The following is a 13,400-nucleotide window of genomic DNA, read 5'->3' on the forward strand; positions in this document are numbered from 1 at the left end:
TTGAGTCAAGTAGGTCTATATTTTGTGGAGTTTAGAAGAATCAGATCTAACTGAAACATTTCCAACTCAGAAGGTTTAACAAGATGCTTGCCACTTCCCCAGGCTGGAAAGTATTAAACTAGGTAACAAAGGTCCAGATTCTCATGGAGTTGCAATGATTCTGGAGACCTTTAAAGATGGTGGGCAGGACTTGGATGTGGACATCTTGCACCAATTTCCAGCCAGTATAATATTCTCCAGTAGGGGGAAGGGGGTGGAGCATGAACTGCACAAAACATGACTCTACTGAGCCATTTATAAAATGGTATTGAATTTAAACAGATCACATTTTCACTGTCCCCAGATTCTTAACCTGTAGTGTGTGAATCAGCAATTTATGGAGGAGGCACAAACACTCTTAATGGGTAAGTAAGGTCTCTTTAAGGGTCTTGTCCTGAAGCAATTTAAATCTCCAGCATTTCAAAAATGAAAAAAAATCTAGACTGCAGCTGAAAAGAAGTAGTGTACACTGTTGGAGTGCGTTGATTGACAGGTCATCTGGTTTAGCTTGGAAAAAGCCATTGCCATCTTCCTGCAGTATCAGTGGAGTTCATTACTGGCATTTCCAAAGGGCTGTTATGACAGCTGAGTCCATTTTGAATGCTGAGTTCCAAAAGGTCCAACACCACTTTTAGGGGGCTGAATTCACATTTTGACTAACAGTTAAGTGGCGAGTAAAAGATTAGTTGTGCTTGATGTGGTTACTGATGTTATAATTGAGGTTTGTAAGATTATATTTTGGGACTATGCTATTAATTTAAAGTAATGTAAAGGGAGTCCTGTGACCTGATGTGATGTCTGCTTGACACCAATCCTGGCTGGTTTGATAGAGATTGATATATTGGGAAGAAGCTGCAAGGTGTTTATACTAGGAGACAATGATGGCAGTCTATGTATTAACAGTGGATGGACTGATGGTATCTAGAGGCCCAAGAAATGTTGTGAAAAATCAGGTTATAAACAGTTTTGCTTTAAACCGTTCATTTACTTTCAAGATGATGTACTGGGGTCTCGAGGACAGCTAATCATCACTTTTACCTGCATATACGGCCCATGTGATTCATGTTGCTCTGGAGATGGACTTTGAGAAGGGAGTCTGGATAATCCCTGGAAATATGCCAGGTCCTTGGAAAGGGAAAGCAACTATAGGCAAAAAGATGCTATGGTTTAACCACGCAGGAATGCAGATGGGAGCTCGCGCTCTGATGGAAAAAGTTGGGGGTGGGATTCACCGGCCACACTCGCCTCAAAACTGGAGAATCCCACCCGAGGTCAATGAACTTTTGCATGGTCTGCCCCCCCGCCCACTACAATTCCCATGGTGAGCAGGGCGGGAGAATTCCGGCCCTGATTCATGAGGAGCTAAAATAAGACTGGAAGATTTGCCTAGCTTGCGATAGAGAAAGAATCTCTGTGAAAATTCTCACTGTCAACACAGTTTTGAAATTCAGTTCCCAGGCTGTTAAAAGGCAACTTGATGGTCGTATTATAAAACCTGAAAGTAGTAAAAGAAACTGATGGAAATGCACGGCTAAGTCAAGCAGCATTTATACATCTGGGATAACACTGGTCTGGTGGCCTGAAATCATAATCTTGCTTCATTGCTGTCTAATCTGCTTTGCACTTCTTGCATTTTCTGTGTTTAAGTAAATGGGATTTTGAAAACAGAATTATGTCAGGGTTTGATCATAGAAAGAAAATCGTTCAGAAAATAAGTGCGGGGGAAGGAAGGAGGAGAAATAAAATCAGCAAATAAGATTCTTTTTGCAAGGACTTTGGTGTCTAATTTTTCTTTTGACCAACCAGTCATAGAAAATATGTTCTAAAATTATATAATTGGTTTGGATATTAGCTTGTGAATTGATATAATGTGCAGGTAAATGTATTTTCCTGTATTCGATTATTTCTCAATCAAGTTAGTACAATTAAATTTTGCAGCAAGGCATGGAATTATTCAAATTTATTGAAAGGAATCATAGACCAGACAAGATTAATGATGGAATTCTCTGGGATATATTTAGTGAAACTTTAGTATTATGAATGTCTTGCTTTTATAAGTAAACTTCTTTAAACTGTGTTACAAAACATGAATTAAAACATCCGAGAAAAGGAACCACCTAAAAAATATAATATACATTTGAGACTCCACTAATGCGTCATTAGGTACATTCATCAACCAGAGTCACATAAAGCCATAAAGATCAGAAGGTCCCCAGTTCCTTATTTGCTGTGACAGCCGTTTAAGAGTGTTACAATTGGCTTCAGTGCCCCTGGGCCATGTTGTCATTTGCTTTGCAAGGGATACCAGCATAACATCATTCGATTTGTAAGTGTGTCATGTGATGACCTTTGCTTTTGATCAGAGCATACGTATGGAGATCTACTTCAAGATTTCTATCTATGTTTATCTGTTCTCATGTGCTAGTCTCAATCCATAACCTCACAACATGTTTATGCCACCCTTTATGAGTTATATCATATCAACATGGTGATGCCTTTTATATCAGTAGCACAAACATTCAATCCCTGTACAAACATTCAATCCCTCCACCACCAACAGTGGCAGCCGCGTGTACCATCTATAAGATGGACTGCAGGAATTCACCAAGGTTCCTTAAGCAGCACCTTCCAAACCCACGACCGCTACCATCTAGAAGGGCAAGAGCAGCAGACACCTGGGACCACCACCACATAAAGGTTCCTCTCCAAATCACACTCCATCCTGACTTGTAAATATCGCCGTTCCTTCGCTATTGCTGGGTCAAAGAACTGGAAATCCTTCCCTAATAGCACTTTGGGTGTACCTACAGCTCAGAGACCGCAGTGATTCAAGAAGGCAGTTCACCACTACCTCCTGGTGACAACTAGGGATGGACAATGAATACTGGTGATGGCCACATACCATAAAATGACAAAAGAAAATATGATGGAGGAGGTAAAGAGGTCAGAATTGTTACCAAGAGCTTCTTGCTAGAAACATTGGGTGAAATTTAATGGGCCCATTAACTGCAGGTGCAAATCCTGTCAAAATATCACAAGACGCACCCAGGGAGAGCACAAACCTGATTTGCATCAATTTGAAAGCATTATAGTCTACTAGGAGGGGGTAAAGTTGAATCTTGGGACCTTTCCTGCCCACCGTGAAGTCACGCGAGCGCAAATTAATACTGCTTTTTAAAAAGGGTAATTAGAACATAGAACATAGAACAGTACAGCACAGAACAGGCCCTTCGGCCCACGATGTTGTGCCGAGCTTTATCTGAAACCAAGATCAAGCGATCCCACTCCCTATCATCCTGGTGTGCTCCATGTGCCTATCCAATAACCGCTTAAATGTTCCTAAAGTGTCTGACTCCACTATCACTGCAGGCAGTCCATTCCACACCCCAACCACTCTCTGCATAAAGAACCTACCTCTGATATCCTTCCTATATCTCCCACCATGAACCCTATAGTTATGCCCCCAATTAGGAACCAAGACGTCCAAGAGAAAGGAAGGAGGTGAGAGTCACTGTCTCCACCTAGCATCAGGGAGTCCAAGGGGACAAACCCCACTGCCCAACTCCAGAAGTGGGGGGGGGGGGTTCGGGGCCTCTGGGAAGTGGGGGGGGGGGGGGGTTGCGGCTGGTGTATATTTCATGGTTATCAGTAGACTCTTAATCCCATCGAGTTTGTACCAACTCTCCGAAAGAGCATCCCACTCAGGCCCATTCCCGGAATCACCATGCATTTACAATGGCTAGTACGTCTAACCTACACATCTTTGGACACCAAGGGGCAATTTACCGTGATCAGTAAAACTGGGGTTGCAGATCCATCATCTATTATAAAATCTGCCTCATTTTAGTTCCCATTGATCTGTAGCATCCATTTGTGTCCATGCAGTGAGTTGAAAATCTATCCTCGTCTCTTCTGATTCGTTTTATACGAGGATGTTACCAGGATTTGTAGGCCTGAGTTAAAAGGGAGAGGTTGTTCAGGCTGGGACTTCATTCCTTGAAACGTAGGAGGATGAGGGGTGACTTTATTGAGGTGTATAAAATCATAAGGAGCATAGATGGGATGAACGCACATAGTCTTTTTCCCAGGGAAGGGGAATTGAAAACTAGAGGGCACAGGTTTAAGGTAAGAGGGGATAGATTTAAGGGGACCTGAGGGGCAACTTCTTCACGCAGAGAGTGGTGCGTATACGGAATAAGCTGCCAGAGAAAGTGGTTGAGGCAGGTACAGTAGCAACATTTAAAAAACATTTGGATAAGTACATGGATGGGAAACGATTAGAGGGATATGGGCCAAACGCGGACAATTGGGACTAGCTGGAAGAGCATCATGGTCAGCATGGACTGATTGGGCCGAAGGGCCTGCATCCGTGCTGAATGACTCATCATGAACAACTGGGGGATCTAACTGCATATATTAAAAACCTTGCTGGTGCGCAGTCCCTGTGCAAGTACAATCCATGCTAGTTATCAGCACGATAACACTTTGAGAATTGGTTCCCTAGGCTGACACTTCTGTACGATTCTAGTTTGAGGCTGACATTAGTGTCCTGGCTAATATTTATCCTTCAATCAACATCAAAGAAAAAAGAACAAAGGAAATTACAGCACAGGAACAGGCCCTTGGACCCTCCAAGCCTGCACCAACCATGCTGCCCGTCTGAACTAAAACCTCCTACCCTTCCAGGGACCATATTTCCCCTATTCCCATCCAATTCATGGATTTGTCAGGATACCCCATAAAAGTCACTATCGTATCATAGAAACATAGAAACCCTACAGTACAGAAAGAGGCCATTCGGCCCATCGAGTCTGCACCGACCACAAACCCACCCAGGCCCTACCCCCATATCCCTACATATTTACCCACTAATCCCTCTAACCTACGCATCTCAGGACACCAAGGGCAATTTTTAGCATGGCCAATCAACCTAACCCGCACATCTTTGGACTGTGGGAGGAAACCGGAGCATCCGGAGGAAACCCACGCAGACACGAGGAGAATGTGCAAACTCCACACAGACAGTGACCCAAGCTGGGAATCGAACCCAGGTCCCTGGAGCTGTGAAGCAGCAGTGCTAACCACTGTGCTACCGTGCCACCCCTGTAGTATCTGCTTCCACTACCTTACCCGGCAGTGGGTTCCAGGCGCCCACCACCCTCTGTGTAAGAAAACTTGCCTCGTACATCTCCTTTAAACCTTGCCCCTCACACCTTAAAACTATGCCCCCTAGTAATTGACTCTTCCACTGTGGGGGAAAAAGCTTCAGACTATCCACTCTGTCCATGTCCCTCATAATCTTGTGGACTTCTATCAGGTCGCCCCTCAACCTCCGTTGTTCCAGTGAGAACAAACCAAGTTTCTCCAACCTCTCCTCATAGCTGATGCCCTTCATACCAGGCAACATCCTGGTAAATCTTTTCTGTACCTTCTCCGAAACCTCCACATCCTTCTGGTCGTGTGGCGACCTGAATTGAACACTATATTCCAAGTGTGGCCTAAGGTTCTCGATTAATAAGGGGATCAGGGGTTATGGGGAAAAGGCAGGAGAATGGGGATGAGAAAAATATCAGCCATGATTGAATGGCGGAGCAGACTCGATGGGCCGAGTGGCCTAATTCTGCTCCTATGTCTTATAGTCTAAAGCTGCAACATGACTTGCCAATTTTTAAACTCAGCCGATTAAGGCAAGCATACCGTATGTCTTCTTGACTACCTTCTCCACCTGTGACAAAATATCAGGTCATTGTCACGTTACCAGTTGTGGGAGTTTGCTGTGTGCAAATTGACTGCAACACTTCCTATAGCACAATAGTGACGGTACTTCAATAATGGTTAATTTACTAGAAAGCACTTTGGGAGAACTTCAGATCACGAAAGACACAATATAAGTGCAAGTCTTAATATTTATCTCTCAGCCAATGTCACCAAAACAAGATGAATTGGATATACCTCATTGTTGTTTGTGGGACCTTGCTGTGCATATATTGGCTGCCTTCATTACAATAGGGTAGATTCTTCAGAAGTAATTAATTGGTTGTAAATAACTTTGTGACGTCCCGAAAGTCATAAATGTAAGCTCTCTTCTTTCCCTTCTCAACATGAGTCATTAGTCCCTGTAAGCTTGCCAATTAAAACAGGCAAGAGAATGGTTATTTCTACTTGGCAAATGCATACATCTAGGACAATACTCTGATCAAGCTACAGGAGGCAGCCAATAAAATCTGACAGGCCATTCACGGATGGGCAGTAATTACATTGTAAGATAATTTGAATAATGTTGTTGTGACTCACTGTGACTGGGTCTCAAGGTAGCAGAATGTGCTCCATCCAAGATTATAAAAGGAATAGCCCATGCCTGCAAGTGATTACAAGGCGGTAATCTCGTCGAGAAGTTCAGAAGGTGAACAGAAATTGAGTCATCCCAGGCATGAGATTAGTTTGAGCTTAAACTCACTCCAGGGTATCTGTTATTTGTTGGAATGGATACTATAAACATTGTGGGGAGTATTTTCAGTGTTACATCAATTTTTTGCCTGAATGACCAGCTTTGCAATCGGTGTTATTGATGCGTGGTGCTGTAACTGGCAGATTATAACAGTATTACAGCAAATATATCAGGAAACCATCTACAGTAAACCCCCCAAAACATGTGTTCAGTTTGATAAACTATCAGTTATCCAAATGATATTTAACAAATTAACCTTTACTATGGCAGACTGTAAGTTTCAATTATGTATTTAATAGTATTGCAAGACAGATTAATAGTAAAGTATGTCACAGTGAATGTGTAGGATTGCATGATATTGAAAAGCAGAAAGTTCCACATCCTCCCTATCCTTGTGTTTTCCTGTCCTTTCCTCTCCCAATAGGCACTAACTTGCAATTAGGGTACAGTTCCACAAATGCCCTTCAGTGACACAACCAAGTAGTCATTGGTTACGTCTGAACCTAGAAAGCTTTTCAGAAAAGGGGAGCTTTTACAAGTTGTGGAATTCTCTGGCTGCGCTGGTCTAAAAGCCGGAAATTCCCACCCGACCATCAATGGCGTTTCACATTCTCCGCAAACAACCTGCTAAAATTCCAGTGGTGGGCGGGATGGGAGAATTCTGGCCATGATGTCTGGATTTGTGCACTTCCAGCTAGGGGAGGCAGTGGCGTAGTGGCATTATTGCTGGGCTAGCAATCCAGAAACCCAGGGTAATGTTCTGAGAACCCGGGTTCGAATCCCGCCATAGCAGATGGTGAAATTTGAATTCACTAAAAATCTGGAATTAAGAATCTAATGATGACCATGAAACCATTGTCATAAACACCCATCTGGTTCACTATTACCCTTTAGGGAAGGAAATCGGTCTTCCTTACCTGGTCTGGTCTACATGTGACTCCAGAGCCACAGCAATGTGGTTGAATCTTAAAATGCCCTCCGGGATGGGCAATAAATGCTGGCCAGCCAGCGATGCCCACATCATATGAATGAATTAAAAAAAGAGAACCAAGGCCGGGTTTGCCTGTTCCTAAGCAGAGAGGTGGCGTCAACTAATCTAGCAAGCTGATTTGTTTTCCTTGATTAGAATCACCAAACTCAGCCCAGGCTATCAAGGAATTGTGTGTGATTCCTCTGTATTTTGTAGTATGTTTACCAAAGGAGGGTTACTTTTTAACTTCAAACAAAAACTGAAAATGCTGGAAAATCTCAACAGGTCTGGCAGCAGCTGTGGAGAGAGAATCCAGCTAACGTTTGGGGTCTGGATGACTCTTCGTCTGAGCTGCTCCGTTTTCTGTTTTTGTTTCAGATTCCAGCCTCTGCAGTAATTTGCTTTCACTTTTTAAACTCGCTGTGAGATAATTTATGTTTATTTATTAGCGTCACAAGTAGGCTTACATTAACACTGCATTGAAGTTACTGTGAAAATCCCCTAGTCGCCACACTCCGGTGCCTGTTCGGCTACACGGAGGGAAAATTTAGCATGGCCACTGCACCTAACCAGCACATCTTTTCAGATTGTGGGAGGAGCATCCGGAGAGAACAGATACGGAGAGAACGTGCAGACTCCGCACAGACAGTGACCCAAACCGGGAATCGAACCCAGGTCCCTGACGCTCTAAGGTAGCAGTGCTAACCACTGTGCCACCACGCTGTCCATGAAGTGTGAATGAAGAGGGTGAAAATGGAAACAAACTTGCAATTATGTGGTGCCCGAGTCCAGCATTTCTTTAGCTGAAGGTGACCTTATAACCCGGGTCCCTAGTACTATGAGGCAGCAGTGCTAACTGCCGTGCCGTGATGCTGCATGTGGCCTGTTTGATCAGTACAGTGAACAGTGACTGTGGAAGCTTTCAGCTGCACCACTCAAATGTAAGCCTTCACAGAAATTGTTCAAATTCCACTTTGTTCATTCTGCGGTGCTACCTGCCTTTCAACAGCTGCTTTCAAGCACTTGGATACAATCCGAGAGTAGTTACTGGACAGGCTGTCTAGACAGGACAAACTGTAAAGTGACCAGTGGTACGAGAAATGTGCAAAACCTATTTCCACAACATCCAAAGCACTCAATGTTGCCGCAGTCTTTATTCCAATTTTACTGATCTAAACAGGTAATTTCCCCAAATCAGCTAGACCTCCCTGCCTGCCTTGCATGTGTAATTATTTCATTATGCAATACACAGTCTAGTCCTTTCAATTACATTCTTTAATTAGAATGGTCTTTTAATTAATTTACTTATCACCAAATGCTTTCAGCGCTGCTTTATTTATGTTCTTCATTTTGAAGGACTGGATAGTTCAATCAGTTTTGACTTCAAGCAGCAGTGGATTTTGAATAAGTGGTATACGGTATCCATTTCAGTACGGAGATAATGGGTGGAATTCTACGGCCTCGCTCATCCTGAAACCATAAAGTCCCCCCTGTGGTCAACAGATCTTCCCATTGTCCGCCCCTCGTCCACTCTGATTCTCGTGGTGGGCTGGTGATAAAATTCCAGCCAATATGGTTTAATGCTTTGGACTTGATCAGTTGCATATTATCAGAATGCAAGCTTTTCAGAACAGGAATGTTTCCCATGTTATTTGGATAAATGCTTCCTTCTGCGTTTGCAGGGACTTTTTTTCATTCGTGTGTGGGACATGGGCGTCGCTGGCTGGCCAGCATTTATTGCCCATTCATAGTTGTTCTTGAACTGAGTGGCTTGCGAGACCATTTCAGAGGGCAGTTGTGGCTCTTGAGTCACGTGTAGACCAGATCAGGAAAAGACGGCAGATTTCCTTCCCAAAAAGGACATTAGTGAGCCAGACGGGTTCTGCAGCGTTGAGAAAGCAGCTCACCACCACCTTCTCAAGTACAACTAGAGATGGGCAATAAATGCTGGCCATTCGACGACGCCCATGTCCCATGAATGAATATAAATTAAAGGTGAAACAGTGATTTACTTGTTCTTTCAATTACTGTATTCACTACTCATGGAGACCTTGTGGCAGAAATGGTAGCGCCTGTACCATTAACCCAGAAGCTCCGGACTTAAGTCTCACTCCAAAACCCGATAGCTAAAAAAAATACATTGTAATGTGGTCAGGCAGGCCGAGCAGCAACTTACAAATCCTCCCAACTCATGCCTGTGGCAGGTGGTAAGAATGGGGAGATTCCTGGTCAGTCATGTGGTGGAAAGAACATTGGAGCCTCTAACATGATTAATCAAATCTCCAGACTATAACAGGTGCATAAAGTTGCATGTTGCCACAGCGACTCATGCTCCCCGAGTAACTGTAACACAGCACCACCATTCACTGCTCTCAACGAGGCCGTTTCTACATTGGGAGGCCAAATAGAAGTTGGGTGACCACTTTGCAGAACACTTTTGTTCAGCTTGAGCATGACCCCAAGCTTTCGGCTAGCTAATGTTTCAATTCTCTGATCTGCTCCCACATGCGGTCCTCGGCCTTCTAGTTGGCTGCATTTGTTACCAACTGCATGAACTCTAGCAGTGATCCAAACTGGAAACATTAACACGGGGCGGAATTCTCCAGCAGCACTGGTCGGCACAGTGGTTAGCACTGCTGCTTCACAGCTCCAGGGACCTGGGTTCGATTCCCGGCTTGGGTCACTGTCTGTGTGGAGTTTGCACTCTCTCACGAAAGACGTGCTGGTTAGGTGCATTGGCTATGCTAAATTCTCCCTCCGTGTACCCGAACAGATGCCGGAGTGTGGCGACTAGATATTTTCACAGCAACTTCATTGCAGTGTTAATGTAAGCCTACTTGTGACACTAATAAAATAAACTTTTTTTTATAAAAGTGTAGGTCAGATGGATTAGTCATAGTAAATACACAGGTTTATGGATAAAGTGAGGGGGATGGATCTGGGTAAGATGTTGAGTAGGTGCAGATTCGATGGGCCAAATGGCCTCCTTCTGCACTGTTGGGATTCTGTTAAAAAAGGCCGCCACAGGAAAGCCACAGCCACACTGACATATTCAACCTGCTACACTGTCTAACATTACAAATCTCTTATTCCAACAGATGCCTATCCGACCTCTGAGGTTTTTTATACCTGGAAGAATGAATCTCATAAATCTGTGGTTGTGGCAGAAGATGGATCTCGCCTGAATCAGTATGATTTGTTACATCAAACTGTGGGCACTGAAATTATCACTTCAAGCACAGGTTTGTTTATATTTCTACCTGATCCTTACTCACAGATATGAGATATGTAAACATCTACATGTCAGCCCACTTTTTATTGCAGTATCTCTTGGGTCATTATTAGTGGTCTGTTGCAGGCACCACTAAAATGCAAGCTGTTAAAAAAAATCCATTCCTTTTATCTATGCTATTGGATTAATTTGTGTTTTTTTGTGTCTCAGTTCTAACCTTTTATTTTGTATTATGCGAAATCTGTCTGCCACTTGCATTTGGAATAAAAATGCACATGTGCCCGAATTTTCAGTCGGGTCACTACGAAAGAAGAGGTTACAAAAGGAAAATACATTTCCTGGGAATTTTTATTTTGATGCAGAGTGGATGATCTGAAAGCATTTGTTCGATAAGTTGTTATTGCTGCCGTTTCTCAGAGAGATATTCAGGGTGATGGATATATGAAATTCCAACTGAATTCTCATTCCTGGGAATCCCCACCCTTGACTGTGGATCATGTGACAGCCTTTGTCGCGATCACGTGAACGTTGGATTTCACATTGACGTCATCCCCTCCATGACACGGCACGCTCGGATTGGTTGGTGGTGTTGTAATTTCACACTCACGTGGCCCACAGAATTGTTACATAAAGCGGCACTCAGCTGCTGCTCCAGTTCAACTGAGTTGACTTTTCACACGTGCCTTTTAACGGGCGGGAGGGTGTTTTTCCCCCCCCAGTGTTGGTCAAGTCAGAACCTTGGCTGCTTCACCAAACGATGCTAAAGGCCACAGTTTTTTTTACCCTGGATAAGTCTGCTTTTAAGGCAATTTAGTAGAACTACACCAATGTAAACGCAAAAGGTTGAACAGTATAGGTAAAAGCAAAATACTGTGGATGCTAAAATCTGGCAAAAACAGAAAATGCTGGAAAATCTGACTCAAAACGTTGGCTCTATTCTCTCCACACGTTACACCTGCTGAGATTTTACAAGGTTTAACAAAGTTTATTTATTAGTGTCACAAGGAGGCTTGCATTAATACTGCAACGAAGCTACTGTGAAAGTCCCCGTGTCGCCACAACCCGGCGGTGCCTGTTCACATTAAGGGAGAATTTAGCATAGCCAATGCACCTAACCCGCACATCTTTGGACTGTGGGAGGAAACCGGAGCACCCGGAGGAAACCCACGCAAACACGAGGAGAACGTGCAGACTTTGCACAGACAGTGACCTACGCTGGGAATCGAACCTGGGTCCCAGCAGTGCTAGAAAATAGGAGCAGGAGGCAGCCATTTAGCCCTTACAACCTGCTCTGCCATTAATGATGATTATGGCTGATCATCCAACTCAATAGCCTGATCCCACCTTCCCCCATATCCTTTGGTCCCCTTCATCTCAAATGCAGTATCTGTTTCTTCAAAACATACAATGTTTCAGCCTCAACTATTTTTGTAGCAGTGAATTCCACAGGCTGACCACTCTCTGGGTGAAGAAATGTCTCATCTCTGTCCTAAACAGTCTACCCCGTAACTTCTGACTGTGACCGTTGGTACTGGTCACTCCCACTATCAGGAACATCCTTCTTGCATCTACCCTGTAATATCCTGCTAAAATTTTATAGGTTTCAATAAGATCCCCTTCATTCTTCTAAACAATGAATACTTTCCTAACCAACTCATGACATTTGTGCACCAATAATTTCACCATGATCAAATTCAAAATAAGCTGGTTGAATACAAATATTGCTGTTGAAAGAATAATGTTTAGTTTAAATCTTGCAGAGTCTGGATTTAGCACGGCGTTAATACACAACACTGATGGGCTTATGCTGTTGCCTTGAGACTGGTACCTGCAAGTGCAATGTTCAGACAGACAGACTGTCGAGATTCTTGTACCCAGTTAACAAGAATCTTTGTGCACACATGCTTGGTTACATGGACATTTTGCTTGCGAGCTTGTAGATGTTAATGTTTGAGAACTCTGGTGGAAAACACCCATTTCTGGTAACTTTAAAAGATCGGTTGGCATGGCGGGGCGGGGGGGTGGAGAGGTGAAAGTTCAGAATGTAGTTTGTAGGTCCCAGTTGTTCCGAATGTGAGAAAGCAGTGAGAGAGACTGTCTATTGGAAGACGCTTTCACATCTCTCACTATATCTGCCATATTGCCAGTCTGACTTTCCAATTACGATCGTATGTTAGCTTTGTGTACGGACAATGTTACTAGTGGATTTTATTTTAAAGCCACAAGTCATTTCGGAATGCGTGTTAACATTTGTGTACATTGGCACAAATGGATCAGTCGGAAATGCCTCACTTTTTCTTCTATTTGTGGGACATGGGTGTTACTGGCTGGCTAGCATTTATTGTCCATCCCTAGTTGCCTGAATGGCTTGCTAGACCATTTCAGAGGGCGGTTGAGAGTCAACCACATTGCTGTTGCTCTGGAGTCACATGTAGGGCAGACCAGGTAAGGACAGATTTCCTTCTTTAAAAGAACAATAGTGAAACAGATAGGTTTTTCCCGACAATGGTATCATGGTCATCAGTAGATTCTTAATTCCAGAAAGGAGGTGGGATTTTACATCCTCGCTCGAGCAAGACCAGAAAATCCCACCCATGGTCAATAGACATTTCTATTGTCCATCCCATGCCCGCTCCAATTCCGTGGTGGGCAAGGGGCGGTAGAATTCTGGCAATGTTTTTAAATTGGATTCAAATTTCACCATCCGTCAG

General features: G+C 43.6%; 1 protein-coding gene across 1 annotated transcript in view; it reads left to right on the forward strand.

The window, feature by feature from the left end:
- The window catches only part of gabra5 (gamma-aminobutyric acid type A receptor subunit alpha5), a 137,513-nt gene that overhangs the window by 92,722 nt on the left and 31,391 nt on the right, over positions 1-13,400 (forward strand). Inside the window, exon 6 of the mRNA XM_078221468.1 lies at positions 10,556-10,699. Coding sequence (XP_078077594.1) covers positions 10,556-10,699 — 144 coding nt within the window. The remainder of the gene's footprint in view (positions 1-10,555; positions 10,700-13,400) is intronic.

This window comes from Mustelus asterias, chromosome 10 (assembly GCF_964213995.1).
Source record: "Mustelus asterias chromosome 10, sMusAst1.hap1.1, whole genome shotgun sequence".
NCBI lineage: Eukaryota > Metazoa > Chordata > Chondrichthyes > Carcharhiniformes > Triakidae > Mustelus > Mustelus asterias.